Raw genomic sequence first — 24411 nt, 5'->3', positions numbered from 1 at the left:
AGCGACTTCACTTTCACTTTTCACTTTCACACATTGGAGAAGGAAATGGCAACCCACTCCAGTGTTCTTGCCTGGCGAATCCCAGGGACTCTTACTTCTTGGCCAGTGTTAATTCCCCCTTTTCACCCTCTTATAACCCACCCTGTTTTGCAAAGCAATTACAAGTTTACCACTTGTAATTTCAGGAACAGCTAATTAATCTTTACAGCTCCATAAATTTGCATAATACCTGCACACAGTAGGTGTTGAGTAAATGTTTGATGAGTGAATGATTGGAATAAATCAACTAATGAATGAACCAAAATAGTAAGAGATTCTGTTTGCATAATAGTACCCTGCCAAAGAGGATGTTTTTCCCTCAGGAAAAAAATGATTCTGGATAAAGTTTTTCTGAAGAATCAATGAGATTATCAGCAAAACAACCTGGAAAGTAGGATTGGAATTGAATTTGCAAAACAGAAGAAAATCTGCACTGTTTAACCAACTTTAATTTAGCCAAATGGGATTTTATAATATGCCCAAAGCTAAACGACTTCTTACTTTGGCCAGCTGTAACTACTATCTTTGATTATACCCTTTTTATATTGTTAATCACCCCTTGTTATCTGATGTTTCCTGATAATGTTTGTTAAACTTGGCTTCCAGTTTTATAGATTGTTCTCTTTGGCTTTACTAGGCTTTTCACCACTGCCTCTTTTAACTAGAGCAGTACATTCAATAGTCAGCACATACATGGAGATATATTTTAGGACCCTCCATGCAGAGAAAAAATATCTAATCTATACCTCATACCATACATGAAAAGTGAAGTCCTAACTGTGAAAAGAAATACTTTTAAACTTTGAGAATAAAATATAGAAGAAAAGGACAAATGAATTTAACCTCATTAAAATATATGTGTTCAACAGAAGACATCAGATGCAAAGCTAAAAGACAAGGCATAGACTGAAGAAAGATACTTGCAATGCAGATTATCTAAAAGGATTTATAACCAGAATTTATAAAGTTAACACAAATCAAATACAAGAAGACTAACAACCCAATAGAAAAATGGGCAAAGAATATTAAGGCAATTCAGAGGAGGAAAAACTGAAGTGTTTGATAAATACATGAAAATATGCATAACCTGCCTAATAGAAGAGGAAATGCAGATTGGGTATGTCCTCTTATACTCGTCAGTTTTGAATTCAGGGTGTGCTTACTTTGCAAAGGGCTTGTGAGCTGAAACTCATGCATATCAGAACTGTGCAATTTGAGGACTGCCTATATATTAAAAAGTCTCCTGCTATAAAAGTTGTTGCAAGAATCCTGATACATCAGTGTTGAGAGAGCAAAGCTATTACACTCACCGTGCAGAGAAATTGGCACCATCTAATAAAGTCTAAGACAGTCATAGCCTGCAACTGAGCAGTTTCACTCTTGGGCGTGTGCACCCAAGAAGCTCCAATACGTATGTTGATGAGACATGTAAAACTGTTTATTGCGGTATTATTCATAATGGCAATAAAACCCGGAACAATTTAAATGTCCAACAGTTGGCAAATGAACAAATAAATCCACCTAATAGAACACTGTACAATAGTTAAAATAATTGAATACACTTACATGTTTAAAAACAGGGAACTCTCAAAAGTAACCTTGAGTGATAAAGGCAAATTATAGAACAGGCACTGCATAATGTGTCCCTTTGCATAAAGCTCAAAAACATGCAAAACAATATGCACATGTTAAATATACTGATGCAGGCTTGAGTGCACCTCGGGAGACAAGCCTGCTGTAAACTATAAACACAAAATTCAGAAGAGTATTTAGGTCTGTGGAGGGAAGAAAGGAGGACAGGGAGATGGTGGATGGTACAGAGGGGGTTTCAACTATAGTTTAAGATTATAGCCCTAAAAGTAAGGCAAATAAGCCAAAAAGTTAAATTCTGATAAAGCTGTTTAACAGACATATATATATATACATATTTGTTTTATTATTCTTTATGTGCTCCCATGTTTGAAATATATCCTAGTTTTTTCGAGGCTATGAGCCTTAAAATAATCTGGAAGGATGAATCATGGTTATCTGTCCAAGAGGGATAGAAACTTGGCAGCCTGGCTCAGAAACAAGAGAGAGACATTTTACTGAACACTTCTCAAACTTCTGGATGTTCAAACCAAGTGAATTTCATTACCTATTTAAAACATTTAATAAACTATTTTAAAAGGGCCTGGACACAATGAAGACAGAAAGCAGATTAGTGCAGGCTGCCTGACGATGAGGACAAATTGACTATAAAAGGACATTGGGGATATTTGGGGGATGATGGAAATATTCTAAAACTGAATTGAAGTGACGGTTGCACGAATTTACTGAGTACCATTAAACTGTACACTTAAAGCAGGTGAATTTTATGTTTGCACATTTTACTTTGATAATGCTGTTTAAAAGATTCCAAGGGGATTTCCCTGGTGGTCTGGTGGCTAAGACTCCGTGCTCCCAGTTCAGGGGGCCCAGGTCCGATCCCTGGTCAGGAAACTAGTTCCCACATGCTGCAACCAAGAATTCATATGATGCAATTAAAGATCCTGAATGCCAGGCTTGCATGGTGGCTTAGTGGTGAGGAATCTGCCTGCTAATGCAGGAGACATGGGTTCAATCCCTGATCTGGAAAGATACAACATGCAGAGGCGCAACTGAGCCCACGTGCCAGAACTTTCGATGAACCTGTGCTCTGGAGACCAGGACCCCAACTCCTGAGCCCAAGTGCTGCAGCTGCTGAAGCTCACGTATCCTAGAACCCGTGCTCTGCAGCAAGTGAAGCCACCACGATGAGAAGCCTGAGCACCACGGCTCGAGAGTAGCCCCCGCTTGCTGCAACGAAGACCCAGCACAGTAAAATAATAATAATAATAATAACTTTTAAAAAAAAGATCCTGAATGCCACAACTAAGACCCGGCACAGCCACATTAATTAATTTTAAGATTGAAAGGAAGAAAAGGACATGGATTCGTGTGATTTAGTTCAGTTATTCTGTGTTTTTGGCAAACTATCCCCGAAAAAAAATAATACAAATTGTGGGAGAGAAAAATAATACAAATTGTGGGAGAGAAAAGAGACTAAGATATTATGTGGAAAATTTTTAAATTTTTATAGAGAAATAAATTGAAGAAAAAGAAAGTTAATACAGATACTTGCATTAAATGCTACAGCATTGGCCTGGGCAAGGTCACATATCACCGGTCACTCAACAGAGAAGCTACTTGTTAGCCCAGTTCTGATAAGAAACAATCTCTGTTCTCAAAATGTTTACAGACTACAAGGGCTAAAAGGCACATATATTGTATGTAATTTACTCTAAGGAAATACCGACTAAAATGCTATGGAAATGACAGTTCTTATCCTATCAGGACTATTTTTTAAAGACTGTACTGTTTTTCAGATTTTTCATAGATCTTCTAGTATTTTTAAGGTAACACGGTGACACATAAACAAAAATAAAATGTCTTTGCATACTGTGCTGTCTTCATGTGATCCCACTCTGTCTCACAAACGAATTGCCTAAGACACACTGACAAATTACTTGCATTCCCTTTGCTTGCCAGGTATTCATACAGTTCTGGGCAGTATGGAAATGCTCTCCATCATTATAAAATAAATCTAGAAATTGTCAAAACATTACTGCTGACACATTCTTGATATATAGATATAGGTATTATTTTATTTAGTTTATGGCAAAGCCTTGTTGCTTAGCTGACCTTAAACTACCTCTGCCTTTTTTTTTTCCTCGCTGTGGCTCAGTTCCAACTCAGTGTCCAGTTTCTACGGGGAGAGGAGAAAACAGAGCAGTGTGGTGACCTGGCTAGGCTCCCCCAAGGAATTCTTTACATCACCTGCACCATCACAAGCCTTGCTCTTTAATTTGCAACCCAGTCTTTTCTTCAGAGTGAAAGAGGAGATGTTTTTATCGCTTCAATTACCATTACAAGAAGGAAAATTATAGAGCTGTAATACGGTCGTTGGGGGAACAGTCTGTCCCTGTAGAGATTTGGGTGCGGGGCGGGGATGGGGGGAGGCAGCTATGTCTGAAAACAGGACTGTAAAAAAGAAATTTTAAACTGATCAGAATTTTTATAGCACTTGATATTTGTAATAATACAAAAAACCACCTCCTCTTGTGTATGATACTATTTACCCATACAATGAGTGGCCTGAACCAAGTCTCCAGTTTTGGCTCCTGAAATGAATACATTTCAAAATACCTAGACACTCATTAGCTCATTTAAGCTCCGCATTCAGCCAGTGTGATTTTTATCTAGCAAAAGACTTATGTGAGAAGAATTGTAGTGATTTTTACTTATTGTTACTTAGATTCAGGAAAAAACCTACTCATTTACGGAATAATTTACTCTTAAAGGACAGTATTCATGCGTGTTTTCAGCCAAGTTTCCTAGAGATGTGTCAAAACTAAAATTTTAAGCACATAAAAGCAAAAGCATCTTGTTTCTTTTATCATGAAATCAAATATATGCTTCATTTGCACTAATAGGGTTGTGAAACGTCTTCTGAACATTTAGCTGCTGTTTTCAAATTAGTTCCTTTGTTTTGTGTCAGGAAAGAGACCCTGAGGTTTGAGAATCCCCTTGTGTGGTCCTTTCATTCTGTCCCCAAATAACACTTGCTAATTCACCTTGGAGACACTGCCGTCAGCCAGCCTCCCCAGCCCTGACCTAACTATTCCTAACGCTTGCTTAGGCCCATGGACTGTACTTATTTGGGGATATTGGAATTTCTATTTATTTGCTTTGGCCCTGGATTTTTTTTTTTCTATTTCAGGTAATGGGGAAAGTGCCAACAATTTCCATTAATAAGACAGAAGGCTGCCACATATACCTCAGTGAAGATGCGTTAGACTGTGAGATTGTGAGTGCCAAGTCATCTGAAATGAATATACTTATCCCTCAGGATGGTGATTATGTAAGTACCTTTTAGAAGACTGTAAAGAATTTTTCATGATTAACATTCTGAGAGACTGATTAGTCACCTACCAACCTTTGAGCTTCCTTTGTAGGAAAATTTGCAGTTGAGAAAGGAACTCAAGAGAATGGCCTTTCACATGTCGGCTCCCCTGTTAGTTTCTTGACTGTCCCCAGTCCTGGATTTGTGGTTCTCAAAGCGGTTTCCTAATAATTACCTTCATGGGCTAGCTTTCATCAAACAGTAAGGGCCCTCGTGGCTCAGATGGTAAGAATCTGCCTGCAATGCAGGAGACCTGGGCTCAATCCCTGAGTCGGGAAGATCCCCTGGAAAAGGAAATGGCAACTCACTCCCATATTCTTGCCTGGAGAATCCCATGGACAGAGGAGCCTGGCGGGCTGCAGTTCATGGGGTCACAAAGAGTCGGACACAACTGAGGAACTGACACACGGTGGGGGCAAAAGGAAAGAAGGGGAAATGCTTTGGGGGCAGGCAGAGGGAAAGGAGGCAATAAGTGAAGCTGTTTGTACAGTGGTTCTCAAACCCAGCATGAGAACCAGCTAAGGATTTCTCTGGCTGTTGAGTGGTTAAGACGCAGTGCTTCCAAGGCAGGTCGATTCTTGGTCAGGGAACTAAGATTCCACTTGACACGTGGCACAATCAAAAATTAAAAAAAAAAAAATCAGCTGCAAAACAGGATGAAAATACCAGGTCACAAACTTTGCACCCAGAGGTTAGAATCGGGAGGCTTGGAGTGGGGTCCAGGAATCCATGGTTTTAATATATCCCAGATGATTCTGATGCCATCAGCCCATCCAATGGCCTTCTGAGAAACACTCATCTAAGCCACCAGGTATTTTCTTTGTCTCTTCTCCTCAGCAAAGCAGTTTCTAAAAGATGCAAGCATATAGTCTCACCTTGAAAAGGAAGTATAAACAAATACACTTTTTACGTCACACAATGTGGCAGACTTGCTGGTTGTTGCCATTTGGTAGCAAGTTATTAATATTTCTTCCTACTAGTCTTTGCTTCTTGAAAGAGAAGTAAATCCAGAGATCATTCCCTCTGGTTCTAACTGTACAAGGAAGCAGTGAGCCAGGGAAGGATGGGATAGAACATAACTTAGCCAGGCACACCTTTGAAAGGGAAGCCCCCAAAACCCCATCAGCCTGTGGGTCAGTCACCGGTGGTCTACACAGCAGTCAGCACTTGGGTTAATGTCTTTAAGCGGACAGTGAGATTGCTGCTATGTTTTTAGTAAGCCCTTCTCAGACACACACCACATACTGCTGCCCAGAATTCATTGTTTAAGTCTAAAAAGCAAAACTGCAAGCATTGGGCCATGCTACATGAGGTATTCAGACTGCCTAACCCTGAGCTAGAAATCATCTCGTCTTGGGCTCTCCACCTGAAAAAGCTATTGAAGAGCTGAAGACAATACAGAGCAGCTTCAGAAGAAGGAAGCCAAAAATTAGGGTGACTCCTGGCCTGTCTAAGCAGAAGGCTCAGCTGCAGGGGAACTGGATCTGCTAGAAAAGCTGTGAGGGTTTGCACAAGCACTCCAGGCTAATTAAACTAGAACCTCTGGATCTGGTACCCTGACATCTGTCTTGGTTAAAGCTTCCTCGGTGATTCCAATGTGGAGCCACGATTGAGATCCAGTGACCTAAAGGATGAGTAGAGCTCAAAACCTAAGCTTTCATGCTGAAAATGTAGTCTCCCCTCAATAGGTGAATTATCTGTGCCCTCACTGCGTTTTCCCATTGGAGGTAGTAGGGAGCAATAGAGAGGTCCTGCCGTGGGCATGGTAATCTGGGAGTGGATGGTGGCGACGACTCATCTAAAACAAATCAGTCTCCCAGAGAAGATCTGTCATCCCATTGCTATCACAGCACTGCCAAGAAAGATCGGGAACAGCTGTAGTACAGTTACGATCAAAGAGGCGCCTTCACTCTGGAGCATTCTCCACCTGGCTTGGTGCTTAAGAGCAAACACCAAGCCTGGTTTACTCATGAAGAGCCCCAGAAGGGGTGTTGCACACACGCACACACACACACACTTAATCAGACTGTAGCTTCTTTGCTTCACGGTAAGACTCCATTGCAGGGAATTCCCTGGTGGTCCAGCGGTTAAAACTCTGTGCTTTCACTGCCATGGGTCCACTTTCCATCCCCAGCAAGGGAACTAAGATCCCACAAGCCAAGGAAATGTTGTTGAGTCGCTAAGTCATGTCTGGCTCTTTGCAACCCCATGAACTGCAAGCACACCAGGCTTCCCTGTCCTCCACTATCTCCCGGAGTTTGCTCAAATTCATGTCCAAGGAGAGCATCCAAAAAGGAAAAAGAAAAGACTCCATTCCAAATTTCACTCAAGAATTCATTTCACCAATCATGACAGAAAGGGCTTTCCCTTTAAAGTAAATAAATAGCTTCTTACAAAAGAAACAGCTGGATCCTACATCAAGGAAGCTATGTGTCCGTGTGTGTTTTCCACTGAAACATCACATGTCACCAACAGATGAGCACAGGCACCAGCCCTTCAAACTGTGGTTTGTACAGGAAGTCTAGAGAAGCCACAAAACCGGAAGCAAGGAGACTGCTCCTCACCTTCCTTTCCTTCTCTTTTCTGTAACGACTGGGGACTCACTCTCTACGGAAAGGAGAAACCCAAGCTAATTTTATTTTGTCTATTCTATAGTTTTTAATGCTTTTTTAAAAAATCATGTGGTTTTTATGGCTCATGAAGCTTGAGGGCTCTTAGTTCCCTGACCAGGGATCGAACCAGCACCCCCTGCAATGGAAGCCCAGAATCCTAACCACTGGCATGCTAATTTGCTTCAGTCATGTCCCACTCTGCGAGCCTATGGACTGTAGCCCACCAGGCTCCTCTGTCCATGGGATTCTCCAGGCAAGAATCCTGGAGTGCGTTGCCATGCCCTCCTCCAGGGGTTCTTCCCCACCTAGGGATCAACCTGCGTCTCTTATGTCTCCTGAACTGGCAGGCAGGTTCTTTACCACTTAGCACCACCTGGGAAGCCCCCTAACCACTGGACCACCAGGGAATTCCCTGTTCTGCAATTTCTTTGTGTATGTGTGAGTGTGTGAGGGAGGGGGGAGGATCTGGTGTGTAGTGTATCTGGGTGGCATGTGTGCGTGTATTTCCCACTGGAGAGAGTAGGAAAGCAGGATGTATAACAAATGTACGTGCAACTCGTGGCACATTTTTATACTTCATCAAAGAGTAGATAGACAACACCGGGTCTAAGCCCTTATCAGTGTGACTGAGGACCAGAGCCTCAGCATCCCCTGGAGACTTGTTGAAAATACAGACTGTCATCCTATATCCGAGATCTACTGAATCAGAGTCTGCCTTTCAACAAGGTCCCCAGTTGATAGCTGTGCATGTTTGAGTCTGGTGCAGAGTCACGGGTAAGAGAAGATGTCTAAGGTTTGAACTCTGGCTGCTCAGAGGCTTGACCTCTCAGGCCTCTGTTTCCTGTAGGTGGCATTTCAATAATACCTAGTTCTTAGTGTTCTTGTCAGAGAAGGCAATGGCAGCCCACTCCAGTACTCTTGCCTGGAAAATCCCATGGATGGAGGAGCCTGGTAGGCTGCAGTCCATGGGGTCACTAAGAGTTGGACACAACTGAGCAACTTCACTTTCACTTTTCCTTTCATGCATTGGAGAAGGAAATGGCAACCCACTCCAGTGTTCTTGCCTGGAGAATCCCAGGGATGGGGGACTGGTGGGCTGCCGTCTATGGGGTCACACAGAGTCGGACATGATTGAAGTGACTTAGCAGCAGCAGCAGCGGCACTGTTCTTGTAGAGATTAACTTGAGTTCACTCATACCTGGTGTTCCACAGAACACCTGGTTCTTAGTAAGTTCTGGCATTCATGATGATGCTGGCAGGCAGTCACAGAACTGTCATATGACTAAAATGTCTTTGTCCATCATGGAACAGGGCTTCCCTGGTGGCTCCCGCCAATGCAGGAGATGCAGGTTTGATCCTTGGGTCGGGTAGATTGCCTGGAGAAGGAAATGGCAACCCAGTCCAGTATTCTGGCCTGGGAAATCCCATGAACAGAACAGTGCCATGGACTAGCGGGCTACAGTCCATGGGGTTGCAAAGACTCAGACACACCTGAGTGACTAATCAGCCATCCATCAGTTTGCAAAGCCTTGGTTTAAATAATCTTGCTCTTACTGCTTTTTTCCAGAGAGAATTTCCTGTTCCTGAACAGTTCAAGACAGCCTGGGATGGAGCCAAGCTAATCACTGAACCAACAGAAATCATGGTTTCTGAGAGACCACCAAAGCCCCTGACCTGAATCCCCACCCCAACATGAAAAAAAGAAAACAAATAACAGCAGCATTAAAGACCTAGAAGTTGCAGTAGCACCTACTGCTTTAGTTTTGGCCTCCAGCAATTCTGTGCTGTAGAAACAGCATCATTTCTGGCACACCTCTGAGGGCTTTTTGAAATATTTAACAATTCTTCATGATTGCCTTTGTGTGTGATTTGAGTTCCACATGATGACTTGTGAGCATTACATATTTAAAGGGAAAAAAAAGAGAGAGAATTCTGTTCCCCTCATAGCATTTTCACAGTAATGAAAGGTAAAGAGAGGTAAAGGTACTGCATGACTCACTTTTACACTTAGGTTTAATTGCTAGTTGAAAAATAAAATCTTCGAGAATCTAAGATGTACATTTTTATCTTTTAGACAATTTCCATATATATAGTAGTAGTATGCTCTAAAAAGGTACGATTTCTGTTTTCTTTTTACCACCTTAATCAGCATGAATACATTGTCAGCCTGAATACATATTTGTTTGAAAACATAAAGTTCCACACTAAGAACTATATCCTCTTTCTTGGTCCTTGAAAAGACCTGTATTCTTTACAGTTACCAAAAACCTAAAGTAAACTCTAATGATTCATCTTAAATATTTTTCTGCCATGTCACTTGGGAAACTTTTACTTCTCTGCATAAAGATTTTTATGCAAAAACATTGATAGGAAGAAGCAGGGTTTGTTTGTTTCTTTTTTTGCTCTCTAATACCTCAGAATTTTGCTCTAGCAACAAGCTCAGTGGTTGTTTTTCAATTTAGAACCTGTGAAATATCAGATGCCTTGTAAGTGGTGTCTTTAACGTTTTATTATAGACTTACTTCTTTTCCACTTGCCAGACTTGCTAACCAGTCTCAGAAATGAAAATAAAAAAGCCATAGTTATATTACAACTTCTAAAATCTAAAGAATTGTTTGTTGGCTTGGCTCGCTGCTCCTGTTTTGTGTTATTGATAGTACATGCTTTTTCCATAGAAGAGTAACTCTGATAATCCTTTTAATCTTTTTAGTACCTAATGCTGAAAGCCTGCAACTTCTTGGATCACTTGTAGTGAATTCTAGTATAAAGCTTGCAGACCCAATACAAGCATATATATTGTGCCTATTACAGCCTTTGGAATACATCATTTCTGTTTTTTAAGTATCTTCTATAACCGTATAGTACTCAAAACTACTAATGCTCGTGTACCACAGTTTTGCTATGAAAGTTTTTGTCCAAATGAATAATGTTGTGGCTTTAGTAAATATCTTTTTTTCAACAGTAAACTTATTCTGAAATAAAGTCAATTTCTAATTGTTTAAATACTGTGATGAATTCAGGGTGTTAAAATTTCTTTCCTCTTTGATTTTCCCTTTGCTCATATGTCAGCTTTAGGAAAGAGAGCTGAGTCTTTCTAGTTGAATTAGAGAATTTATCCAGCATGCCATCAGCTTCCCTGAAGAACAGCTTCTTCTAAACATCAGATAAAGCCAAATGTAGTTGGAAGGACTGTCAGAAAATTCTAGAATCAAGTTTTCTTTTAATTGAAGTGTAGTTGATTTGCACTATTGCATTGGTTTCAGGTGTACAGCGTAGTGATTCAGTTATATTTTTTGCAGATTATATTCCATTACAGATTATTACAAAATATTGACTATAATTCCCTATCCTATACAATAAATCCTCATTGCTTACCCGTTTTTCATATTGTAGTTTGTTGTTGTTTAGTCGCTAAGTCGTGTTCAACTCTTTGCGACCCCATGGACTGTTTCCCCTCAGGCTCCTCTGTCCTTGAGAAGAAACTCTCAAAGGTCATTAACTTTAGTGGCTTTGTCTCACTTCTCATCCGCTGAGAATTTTTTTCCCAATAATTTTATTTATTTATTTTCAGCTGTGCTGGGTCTCCGTTGCATGGGCTTTTCTCCAGTTGCTGTGAGCAGAGGCTACTCTAGTTGCCATGCACAGGCTTCTCATTGTGGCAGCTTCCTTGTTTCTGAGCACAGGCTCTAGAGTACACAGGCTTCAGAAGTTGTGCGTGGGGGCTCAGGGGTTGTGGCTCCCGGGCTCTACAGCACAGGCTGTAGTTATGGCATATGGGCTTAGTTGCCCCCCAGCCTGTGGGATCTTCCTGGATCAGGGACTGAACCTGTGTCTCCTGCATTGGCAGGCAGACTCTTTACCACTGAACCATCAGGGAAGCCCTGAGATTCTTGATGCTGTCCTTTTCTCATTAAACTTCCTTTGATTTGGTGATACACAAAATACTTCTCAGACTCTTGTCCCTTCCTCTCAAGTGCTTAACTTCATCTGTCACCTCTATGTAGATGACTCCTCCAGATTCGTAACTGCAAGGATCCAGAGAGTATTTCAGTCTGCCTGTCCCAACTCCATTCAGATGAATGCACATTGCCCACACAGACCATCTTTTCCTCATCTGCATTTCTAGTTTCAGTCATAGTCTCCTCATACAATTCGTCATGGATGTAAAATCAGCCATTTCCTGTGACAGGAAGCACTGAAAGAGAACCTTGAGCTAGAGAAAACCGTGGTTCAGTCTTGAACACGTTTAACTCAGCCCATCTTTGGGATGCTTAATTGGAAGTGGACAATAGACGGTTGAATCTGGGTTTAGAGTCTTTTCATTGTGTCTGATACCCAATCTTTAAGAATCATTTCAGAAGTAAAATATATTTTAAAATGACTTTTATGAAACATGTTCATTTCCAAAGAATTATTTTAAACCATTGGCACTCTCTGTACCACTTGATATACGGATATAATTTTAAAGGCTTTAATTGCCTCAACCGAGACGAGTTGATTTTATAGTCTTTCACAGATTTCTTTTGCAAGTTTAACTATTTTAATGTTTCTGTGTGTGATGAAGCTTATACCTATGTTATAAGTAGAAAGTAAACCAACTCAGATTAGCCCTCAATAATTCATCCATATTTCCAAGTGATTTTTTTATTCCTGTGCTGTTTAGTAACTTGGCACAGAATATGTAACTAATGAGGGACTGTTTGCTTATTGGTAGAGAACTTTTTCCAGGTTTCTCTCTAGAACAAGATATTTATATTTAAAGGTAATTTTTGCCTAAAACTACAACTTTGAATATTTGGGTTCTAAATCCACTTTTAATTTAATATCTTGTTTTTTAGGATCATCATAGTTTAAAAAAAAAAAAGATACCTCTTGCTGACATGAAGATCCAGATGAAAGCATCATCAACCATGCTTACTTAGCCATGATACTAACTATTAAGTCTCATTCACCAATATCACAAGGGTTTTTTAATTAAAATTCAATTAGTAACTTCCCAAGGTGTCAGTATTTCATCTTGGTAGCTAATCAGAAGATAGACTTTTAAACTTTCTTGTTATTTTAAATAATAACCCTACAGCCTCATTTCAGCTCCTAAGTCGATAAACTTACAATAGGAAATCTTCCCATGAACATAACAGTTGTATAGATTTATTTGGTAAGAGTTAGATTCGTTTGGGAAGACTGTACTTTCCTGCTCATGCTCTCTATGGAGCATAGGCATGCCCACACCTAATGATTGGCACACATCCCTAGCTGCTGCTGCTGCTGCTAAGTCACTTCAGTCATGTCCGACTCTGTGTGACCCCATAGATGGAAGACCACCAGGCTCCCCTGTCCCTGGGACTCTCCAGGCAAGAACACTGGAGTGGGTTGCCATTTCCTTCTCCAATGTGTAAAAGTGGAAAGTGAAAAGTGAAAGTGAAGTCGCTCAGTCGTGTCCGACCCTTAGCAACCCCACGGACTACAGCCTACCAGGCTCCTCCATCCATGGGATTTTCTAGGCAATAGTACTGGAGTGGCTTGCCATTGCCTTCTCCGACATCCCTAGCAGGGGTGAGCTAATGGCGCATATTCCCCAGCAGCCTGCCCTGCATACCGCCAATATTCCTCTTCAACTTTAAAGCCATAGAGAAAAGATTAGAGTTAGTTAGATGCAGACAGTTTCGGGGCAGTGATTGCCTTCTGCAATCAAGCATGATAAAATCTATAATCCTTTATGGATATTTGAAGACATTGTCCTGTAGCATTATAAAGGATGTATAGAGGTCCAGAGAAATATTTCACAAGAGCCATGTACAATATGTATCTTCAGGGAAACGATACACGTTTATGGAAACATATTTAAAGGGGTTGTAAGTTTTATATATATATATAAATTTTTTTTTCCATATCCTGAGATAGAGAAAAGTTGGATAAAATAACCAGGAGTTTCCTCTACCATTATGAATCTCACTTTTTTAGCTCTAACTGTAATGGCAAATCAAAACAGATTTTTATATTTATCTGACTAACATAAGCAAAAAGAAAGCAATTGTATATGCCTATTGGGAAAGAAATAGTATGTGAAAACCTCAGGTATCCAAATTACCCATGCAAATTATCTGACTAAATAAGGGGTCAGTACTTTACTATATGCTCATTCATGGGTCACATGTAATTATCTGAAGCCTTTAAGAAGAATGTTAATATAAGCCTGTTCACTGGATGTGGAATTCAGGGGGTGATGTCCTAAGATTAACAATTAAAATCTGGTTCTCTAGAGAGTTATCAAAATGTTCCTTTGTTAGCATCTGAAATAATTACACCAGCAATATGGTCTGCATTCTGCAGGCTGTTTCTACCAACTGGCTAGACAACTATTTTCTCAAATTAATTCCATACTGTATAGTTTACAGAAATGAGCCTCTCTTTGACGTCTACTAGACAGACATATTGCCAATAAAACTTATCTTCAGGGGGAAAAAAAGCTCAGGCTTCATTAACTCTTCACAAAAAGTAAGTGTTGCACTAATCAGAAAGAGCTTTGGCATGGAACCAGAAAATACAATTTTCATTCTGATTCTGCCACTAACCAGAGATGTGCCCACTGGACAAATACTTGTGACACCTTTAAAGACGTGATTCTTTTAATATGAGATCAGTGTGTCAAAATGTTTTTAAAATATAATTAAACATACAACAAAACTGTGTCAGAGTCACTAAGTTGTCCACCAAAATCTATCCTTCTTTCCTTACTACCCTACATTTCCCAGTCTCCACTGCAGTCTGATGTCTATGAGAATAGATGCTCCTTGAGGGAATGTGAGTATTAAGTAATGCAAATCCCACTTCAGGACTTAATCTTTTAAGAGCACATATTTTCTCAAGTTCCGTTTCCCTTCTACCAGTCATATCCTGGATGTGGCAACCAGCCTTATCATGCAGATAACAATGTGCTCCTGTTATGCAAGAATAACAAGTTAGAGGAGCCTGGGTCCTTGAATCACAGTATGGAAGACAGCCACTCACTGACCTGCTTTAAGCAATTACATGGGAGATAAACTTAGCTTGTGCTTAAGTTATTACATAGTTGGATTTATTTATCATAGAACATTAACCTACCAAAATTAATATGCCAGCCAAGGAAGCCCATGTTTTTACTAATTCGGTCATTAGAAATACCTTTTAAGAATTTGAAAGGTGTACAGAATATGTTAAGTAAAATGAGCATGTATCAGAAAAACATTGTAAGAATATTTTTATTAAAATGTATATCAATTAAAAGAACTGTATTTGCATAAGTGTGCTCAGTCATATCTGACTCTTTGTGATGCCATGGACTGAAGCCCACCAGGCTCCTCTGTCCTTGGGATTTCCCAGGCAAGAATACTGGAGTGAGTTGTCATTTCCTTCTCCGGGGGATCCTCCCGCCCCCAGGTTTGAACTTGAGTCTCTTGTGTCTCCTGCATTGGCAGGTGGATTCTTTACCACTGTGCCACCCGGGAAACCCTATATTGGTACATAAAGGTATGTAAATATATATTGGATGAGAGACAATTTAGTATTGTTGTTACTGTTCAGTCTCTAAGTTGTGTCCAACTCTTTGCAACCACATAGACTGCAGCCCGCCAGGCTTCCTTGTCCTTCACCATCTCCCACAGTTTGCTCAAACTTATATCCATTGAGTCGGTGATGCCATGCAACCATCTCATCCTCTGTCACCCCCCTTCTCCTCCTGCCCTCAATCTTTCCCAGCATCAGGGTCTTTTCCAGTGAGTCAATTTAGTATGGTTTAGTGGTTGAGAGTATGGATCCTAGTTTTAACATTTACTGGCTGTATGATTTTGAGGAAAAAAATCTCTTAACTTCTCTACACTTTGGTTTGTTTATCTTTAATGTAGCAATGATGATAATAGTATTTACCTTCCCTTTGTGTTGTTTTTGGGAGTAAATGAATTAATAGATGTATCAGTTCAGTTCAGTCACTCAGTCGTGTCCAACTCTTTGCGACCCCATGAACTGCAGCATGCCAGGCCTCCCTGTCCATCACCAACTCCTGGAGTCCACCCAAACCCATGTCCATTGTATCGGTGATGCCATCCAACCATCTCATCCTCTGTCATCCCCTTCTCCTCCTGCCCTCAATCTTTCCCAGCATCAGGGTCTTTTCCAATGAGTCAGCTCTCCGCATCAGGTGGCTAAAGTATTGGAGTTTCAGCTTCAACATCAGTCCTTCCAATGAACACCCAGGACTGATCTCCTTTAGGATGGACTGGTTGGATCTCCTTGCAGTCCAAGGGACTCTCAAGAGTCTTCAACACCACAGTTCAAAAGCATCAATTCTTCTGCACTCAGCTTTCTTCTATAGTCCAACTCTCACATCCATACATGACCACTGGAAAAACCGTAGCTTTGACCAGACAGAATTTTGTTGACAAAGTATTGTCTCTACTTTTTAATATGCTGTCTAGGTTGGTCATAACTTTCCTTCCAAGGAGTAAGAGTCTTTTCATTTCATGGCGGCAATCACCATCTGCAGTGATTTTGGAGCCCAGAAAAATAAAGTCAGCCACCATTTCCACTGTTTCCCCATCTATTTGCCATGAAGTGATGGGACCGGATGCCATGATCTTAGTTCTCTGAATGTTGAGCTTTAAGCCAACTTTTCCACTCTCCTCTTTCGCTTTCATCAAGAGGCTCTTTAGTTCTTCTTCACTTTCTGCCATAAGGGTGGTGTCATCTGCATATCTGTGGTTATTGATATTTCTCCCGGCAATCTTGATTCCAGCTTGTGCTTCCTCCAGCCCAGCATTTCTCATGATGTACTCTGCATATAAGTTAAATATATGTATACCACATAGTAAAAATTATAGACGTTTTAGTCAATATTATTTTCATCATCATTATAACAGAGAAAAATATAGAAAGGCTATCTTTGGAGTATGGGGTTAGAGGAAAAAATCTTCACTCTTTCTATTCTTATTATTGTTTGAATTTATCAGACTAAACATGAGCACTTGATTATTAAATTTCTCATAGTTCTTAGTGATTACTAAACATCCAATAATTTTAAAGACATATTCAAAACATATACCTTTTAATAAAGTTTTAGTTGTAATTTCTTCTTTTTTCCTAATTAGCATTGCCAGAATTTTATGTATTGTTTTTTCCCTTCCGAAAACTAGTTGTTGGATTTGTTGACAAGTTATACTATCATTCTGCTTTCTAATCTTTTAATTTTGATAACTAGGTCATTTTTTTATTGTTTTAATATTATAAATAATCCTACAGGAAATATGCTTGACTTGCATCTTTGTACCCTAGTGCTTATATTTCTATAAGGTAGATTTCTAAAAGGGGGATTAATGAGTCACAAGTCTAGTTTTTTTTTAATGTTAATGAGTAGTGCCAAATTGTTCTTTTAAAAAGTTGTGCAATCTTACACTTCCACAAACTATGAGTGAACCTGTTTCTCCATATCTCATCAACACTGGGTACCATCAATCTTAGTGATGTTCCCAGTCGGATAGGTAAAAATATGATATGGCCTATTTATGCACAAAACTGACAGTGGAGGTGGGGCAGCCTACTGTGTAAAAAGCATGTGCGTTATCATGGTTAACAAATGAGAGGCAAATGAGCCAGGATATTAAATTTAGAAGAGTGTACAGATCAACAAAACTCTCTGGTAAGGGAGAAAATGGAGAAGAAACCAGCAGAATTATGGAATTTTTCATTCTTTAAAAAGTATAATGGGGGCCAAGAACAGAGTTTGCATTAGATGAAGTTGATATGATGTTTCAGTTAATGTCCTACATGTTTTGACTCCAAATTGGCCTTCAGGGGGATCCCACTTTATCATGATGATAAGAAAAACCATGTAAAAGAAGTAATAATGGGGCTGTGGAGGGAACTCAGGAAGGAGTTTGGCAGGAGGTGCCGAAGGTCAAGGGGGAAATTTCAAGGGAAGAATCTGAGTTAGCGAGACGAGGGCTAAATGGATCTGGTGGTCAAAAGCTTCCATGGTTTTTCCCCTTGGGTTGGTTGCTTCCAGTGTTAATAAATAAAGGAGCAGCAGACAGAGGCAAATCAATGGTTTTCATGTACTTCATGATGTAGCAACACTCGATAGTTAATAAATATTTTTCTTTGTGCTTCATAACAGTGTTCCATCGCTGACTGGCCCAAAGCCAAACTCAGCCCCCTTTCTTGACCCTTCTGATTATCCTAACACTTTCCAACTTCTCACCAGGGCTCTCTCTTTCTGGCTTCTTTCCTCCCTCACATCATAGTCACCCTACTTATCTTCAGCTTTTTATCTCAAGCTTGAAAGTGAAAGTCATTCAGTCATGTCCTACTCTTTGCAACCCCATAGACTGTAACCTCTATCCATGGAATTCTCAAGGCATGATCACTGGAGTGGGTAACCATTCCCTTCTCAAGGGGAATCTTCCCAACCCAAGGATCGAACCATTCATACCTAAAAAGCTTTCACCTCACCCCCAATTCTCATATTTCACAAGTAAAATCTAATCCTAACCTAAAATAGTCTTTCCTTTTACTGGAATTTCCTGGGCACTATAGGCAATGGCACCCCACTTCAGTACTCTTGCCTGGAAAATCCCATGGACGGAGGAGCCTGGTAGCCTGCAGTCCATGGGGTTGCGAAGAGTTGGACACAACTGAGTGATTTCACTTTCACTTTCATGCATTGGAGAAGGAAATGGCAACCCACTCCAGTACTCTTGCCTGGGAAACCTCATGGACGGAGGAGCCTGGTAGCCTGCAGTCCATAGGGCCACGAAGAGTCGGACACGACTGAGCGACTTCACTTTCACTTTTCACTTTCATGCATTGGAGAAGGAAATGGCAACCCACTCCAGTGTTCTTGCCTGGAGAATCCCAGGGATGGGGGAGCCTGGTGGGCTGCCGTCTATAGGTTTGCACAGAGTTGGACACGACTGAAGTGGCTTAGCAGCAGCAGCAGCGGCAGCATATATATGTATGCGCTTCCCAGGTGGCACAATGGTAGAGAATATGCTTGTCAAGCAGGAGACATGGGTTCAATCCTTGGGTTGGGAAGGTAACCTGGAGAAGGAAATGGCAACCCACTCCAGTTTTCTTGCCTGTAGAATCCCATGGACAGAAGAGCCGGGCAGGCTGCAGTCCATGGGGCCGCAAAAGAGTTGCACACAACTTACCAACTCAACAACAACAATGTATATGTATACATGACTCAGAGCTAGTCAACAGTTCTTGGTTTATGTCAGTATAAAATGGACAAAATTGGATGGATGATTTTTAAGATCTCAGGTTCTGAAATTGGGTTTGGAGAGTGTGGTGGTTCTTAGCTTTGAAAATTCCTCCACCTACTGGCTGTCTGAAGTCAGTTTGCACTGAGATCAATGTTGCTTTATGAAGTCTGCCCATTTTCAAGAATATCATGTGCCTCTGTGGATGCTGACACATTTATAAATCACTTTGAATTCCTAAAATTCTGTTATGAAGAGAATGTATTCTTAAACAGTATTACAAAGCAGATGATAAATTTCTTAATGCTGTTTGACAACCACTGGAGGGCAGAAAACCATCATATAGTGACTTGCTCCAAGTTTGGCTAGAGAAGGAAAAGATACTTTCTTTTATGTGTATTTCTAAAAGAAATCAAATTATCTTAATATTTATCTTGTATTTGGTGCATGGAACATCTTTTCAGATGAAACTTCCGATAGTGGTTATATACTTTTTTCAAATTATTTTGCACCAGCATATCAGATCAGACAAAAGCAATTTGCCATCAGGCAGTGGGTTTGTCAATGTTACTAAGAAGAATAGTTGAAATATGTTGATAAACTAAATATCACTAAAGATTAGAGAAATCAATTCTGAAACAACAGCTCCACAGCTGCCCAATTTTTAGGAACTCTTCAGTTACCCTAATACAGAAAAACTGAAAATGTTTGTCGCTCAGTCATGTCCAACTCTTTACGACCCCATGGACTGTAGCCTGCCAGGCTCCTCTGTCCATGGAATTCTCCAGGCAAGAATCCTGGAGTGGGTTGGCATTTCCTTCATGGATTCAAACATGGCTTACAATTATTAGCTACTTTCCTAATGCCTCCTCTTCCAAAATAAACTCCTGGAAGATTAGAATGCAAGTACAATGTCTACTTCCTCACCTTCAATCAGCCTTTTGCCCTTCACCCCAAGGAACTACTCAGGTAAAGCCATCGATGACTTTTTCATGGCTGAATCCAATTAAGTTTCTTTAGTTAGAAGGATCATAAACCAGCCCTTGCTAACTTAACATGTAAGAGGAATTTACTAGAAGAACATCAGTCGCTGAACTTAAAAGAAGACATGCAGGTAGCAAGAGCTAATCAAAAGTCTTATCAGGGATCTCTGCTGGCATTACATTTGTGCCATCCCTGGATCACTTGGTTCAAGTTTCCAAGTCCCAGGTGAGCCCGTCCAACTTGCTGAGCTCGGGTCGCATGCTCATCCCATGACTCAGAATGACAGACAGAACAGAAGTCCCAGTTTGAGATGTCAGCGACTGACTTACTTAATGAGATCAGCACTGAGCTGACATCCCTTCTCCCACTTCCTCTATTTCCCGTTCTCTCATAGTAAACACATCACAAATTTTGGTTAAAATAACTATTGATATTATTATGACTCTGTAAATATTATTCAGTGATGAGCTGAGTAGTAATTGTGATTGATGTTTCCTGTCCTGTGTCTTTTTTTTTTTTTCTTGGTATTTTTTTCACTTTCTTTTCTGTCATCCTTATTTCCTTTCTCTGTTGAAGAGTCTGTAGGAGAACAGCTTAAGCCCTACTCAGAGGTGGCTATTCCTCATTCAGGGTCCTGAGTGGTGGAAGCTGCAGATGGGACTCCAGTGGCTGCATGAGCGCTCCAGTCCTCAGCAGGAAACTGCTGGTCTGTGTCTACAGGGGGCACCTGTGCGCCTTGAAACCAGTCTGTGCCCTCAGGCTGAGTAGCCGTCAGCCCAGGAGCTGGAGCAATCCATTCACCCGGAAATTCTCCCCAGGTCACAGCCTTTCTCAGCAGCAGCCTGTTCTTCCTTTTCAGCCTCCTCAGGATCTTTTTAGAAGTAGAGTTCAGTCTTCCCTGGTGGTACAGACAGTAATAAACCCGCCTGTGATGCAGGAGACCCAGGTTCCCATGTCTCCTTCATTGGCAGGTGCGTTCTTTACCCCCAGTGCCACCTGGGGAGCCCCCCAGGTTTTCCGTATATCTATCCAATTATCTTTTTAATTGTCAAATATTCATCAACTATTATGCTCCACAACTCATAGGTTGAGATCTATAGATTTCACTTTTGTTTAGGGGACTTCTTTCCATAAGCTTTTCTACTCTTATTTTTATACACTAATAGGTTTCAGGGTGGGGTGATAAGCTGGTAAACCAAAATTTTGCTCTTGGAACTCCAAATGGCAACATAAAGAAGGCTTTCTCTGTGACCGTTTGGTTTCTCCAAAGAACACTCCAATATTCAGTTTGGGAGGCATGGGTTTGACTGATGGGATTTCAAAAAAAGGAACAGGAAAAAATTGGGGTGTGAGGAGTCACATATTCAGCTTTCCAGGTGGTGCAGTGGTAAAGAATCCACCTGCCAATGCAGGAGATGCAAGAGACGGGGCTTTGATCCCTGAGTCGGGAAGATTCCCTGGAGTAGGAAATGGCAACCTACTCCAGTATTCTTGCCTGGAAAATTCCATGGACAGAGGAGCCTGGCGGGCTAAAATCCATTTAGTCCATGGGGTCGCACAGTGTTGGATACAACTGAGCGAATGAACACAAATACACACATTCAGCATACAGACTCACTTATTATTTCCCTGTGAGCACTGTACCCCACTTCCAGTTCCCAAAGAACCCATATGCACCTCCAAGTTCTGAGCCTGTCCTCAAATCAGTGACCTTCTGTCTTGCAAAACTTCAGTCGCCTTGTTAATTCTATAACTTTATCCCTCTGTTTCATTTCAGTGGGTGTTTTGGAAAGAAAATGAGTGAACGTGGTCAATTCACCATGCTTTTCCAGACTCCCAGATTTATTTAACTCAGGAATTAGATCCTTAGGATCTGATTTTCTCAGCGTCATTTCTTTTTTGCCTCTCATCCCTTGCTTTTGAGTTCCATTTCCCTCTTACTAAAATATGTCCTTTAGATTTTAGGCATGGGAGTGAAAATTTCTCCATCTTTTATCACTTTCATTAACAGCTTGATGGGTTTTTACTAGGTGGACATATTTGTATTCGCTTCCCAAATCAGAGTTTTGTCAGTCACACCATAAGCCTGTGTTCTCCATTCCAATCACAAACCCCTCACTGACCCAAAAGTAGTCACTATACTAACTATGATAGTCACAATTTTTAAAAGTCTTTATATATTTAGACTCTATCATCTTACTCTTATTTTTTAATTTGATGCCTTTAAAAAAATATTTTATTGAAGTATAGTTGATTTACAGTGTTGTCTTAATTTCTACTATACCACAAAGTGATTCAGTTAGACATATCTTATTATTTTTCATATTCTTTTCCATTATAGTTTATCACAGTGTATTGAATCCCTGTGCTATACAGCCAGACATTATTGTTTATCCTATTATAATAATTTGTATCTGCTAATCCCAAGCTCCCAATCCTTACCTCTCCCACCCCTTCACCCCTTGGGAGTGTACAAAGTAGTATTCCATAGTATCTATATATGTATGTATGATAACGAAGATGTATATATATCACATCTTCTTTATCCGTTCACGTCTCGATGGACATTTAGGTTGTTTCCATGTCTTGGCTGTTGTGAATAGTGCTGCTATGAACACTGGGGATGCATGCTTCTTTTTGAATTATAATTTTGTCCAGATACATACCCAGGGGTGGAATTGCTGGGTCATCAGGTAGCTCTATTTCTAGCTTTTCGAGAAAGCTTCATACAGTTTTCCATAATGACTGCACAAATTTACTTTCCTCCCAACAGTGTAAGAGCGTTTCCTTTTCTCTACACCCTCTCTAGAATTTCTTCTATGTAGGCTTTTTAAAGATGGCTATTCTGACTGGTGTGAGGCGGTACCTCCTTGTAGTTTTGATTTGTGTTTCTCAAGTAGTTACGCTGAGCATCTTTTCACGTGTCTTCGGGTATCTGTGTGTCTTCTTTGGAAAAATGTCTGCGTCTTCTGCCCACTTTTTGATTGGGTTATTTGCTTTTTAATATTGAGTTGTATAAGCTGTTTTAATATTTTGGAAATTAAGTGTCTGTCAGTCACTTCATTTGCAAGTATGTTCTCCCAGTCTGTAGGTTTTCTTTTCATTTTGTTTATGGTTTCCTTTGCTCATGTTTGATTAGGTCCCGTTTTTAAATTTTGTCTCTATTTCTATTGCCTTGGGAGTTAGATCATATCAATGTTTTCTCAGGTCTGTGTCAGAGAATAATTTACCTATGTTCTCTTCTAGGAGTTTTATGGTGTCGTGTCTTATATTTAAGTCTTTAGCTATTTGGAGTTTATTTTTGTGTATGGTGGTGTTACAGAAAGAGTGTTGTGGATCCAGCTGCTTGTCGCTCAAAAACCAGTAAACAGGCCAAGTTGGTGGAAAGGAAAATTTGCTTCCTTTCAGATGCCAGCAACTGAGGGTGGGGGAGGGTAGTGGACATTTGTCCAAAAGCCAACTCCTCCCTCCTCAACAAGCAGTGGGGCAAGAAATTTTATAAACAGAAGTGGGGGGTGACCACATGCAGAAATACCACAGTCATCTCTCACAGTCATCTCCACATTGGCCATCAATGGTCTGACCAGCGTCATCTTGGTGGTTTCAGGTTCAGTTCATCTTCAGTTCCAGGCTTCATTTGTTTCCATTTCTTTGCGGCCAGTGCTCAGAATTGTAGCAGCTCATGTCCTGGGTACAGCCTGGTCATCATGTAGTTAGCTTTTCCACCTGGTGTTTTAGTATCTGTAAGACAGCTCACAGGATATGGCTCAGAATATCATCTACAGCCCTTGAGAAAAGAACTAAAGGTCCTTGACTATGCTTAATGACTACATTATTGTTATCTAGTCTCCTTTGACTGTTATCCTTTGTTTCCACATTTGTCTCTTCTCTGATTAAGCTTCTTTGCCTAAGGTTTTCCACAGACACAAGGCAGGCAGAAGACATGGTCGGGGCTGGGGGGCGGCGGGCAAGGACCATATGGTCCTGCTCCATTTCCATCCCCACTTTTCTTTGACCCTCCTCATTGAGGAGGGACAGGTACAGAACAAGACAGGGAATAAACTTTCATAGTGCCTGGACAAACTTTTGAAAATCACTAGACACATTACAATGAGGATAATGATAAAAATGCATCTTTGTATTTTTCTCTGAATATATTTTTCTCTTAATGGTTAAAGCAGATGTACATATATATTTCATAGGCCACTAACAGGCTGCTTTGGCTAGCCTAAAGTTCAAAGTAAAGGTCAGAATGACTTCCCCACACCTCAGTATGTGAAAATTTCTTCCATCATTTTCCCCTTTTAACTGTAACTCCTTCCATAGGAAGCATTGATAATCAATATATTTTCCACCAGAGTGGCTCTTTTGCTTGCTCTGGTCCATCCACGTCCCTCATTGCTAGGCCTTCTTTTCATATATATGTTTGCCTAGTTGTCCATGTTGGGGGGAAACTAATCAGATACCATGAACAGGTTCAGAGGTTAATAGGGAAATGCTTTGTAGGCCACACAGTTTATCATCTATACCCAATTGTCACACAAACATTGCGCATGAGCTTTAAGTGGTAAATTAAAGG

The 24411-nt window shown here is 40.6% G+C and overlaps 1 protein-coding gene across 2 annotated transcripts in view; it reads left to right on the top strand.

The window, feature by feature from the left end:
* The window catches only part of CAP2 (cyclase associated actin cytoskeleton regulatory protein 2), a 136098-nt gene extending 125099 nt beyond the window's left edge, over window positions 1-10999 (top strand). For both annotated transcript variants that reach the window (XM_055405864.2, XM_055405863.2), the window contains exons 12-13: window positions 4820-4960; window positions 9182-10999. In XM_055405864.2, coding sequence (XP_055261839.2) covers window positions 4820-4960; window positions 9182-9292 — 252 coding nt within the window. In that variant the 3' untranslated portion in view covers window positions 9293-10999. The remainder of the gene's footprint in view (window positions 1-4819; window positions 4961-9181) is intronic.
* Window positions 11000-24411: the final 13412 nt, after the last annotated feature.

The sequence above is a fragment of the Moschus berezovskii genome, chromosome 23, assembly GCF_049115385.1.
Source record: "Moschus berezovskii isolate FMDL1 chromosome 23, NW_MosBer_1.0, whole genome shotgun sequence".
Taxonomy (NCBI): Eukaryota; Metazoa; Chordata; class Mammalia; order Artiodactyla; family Moschidae; genus Moschus; species Moschus berezovskii.
The sequence above is the reverse complement of the archived record's forward strand: the minus strand, read 5'-3'. Positions and strand labels throughout refer to the sequence as shown.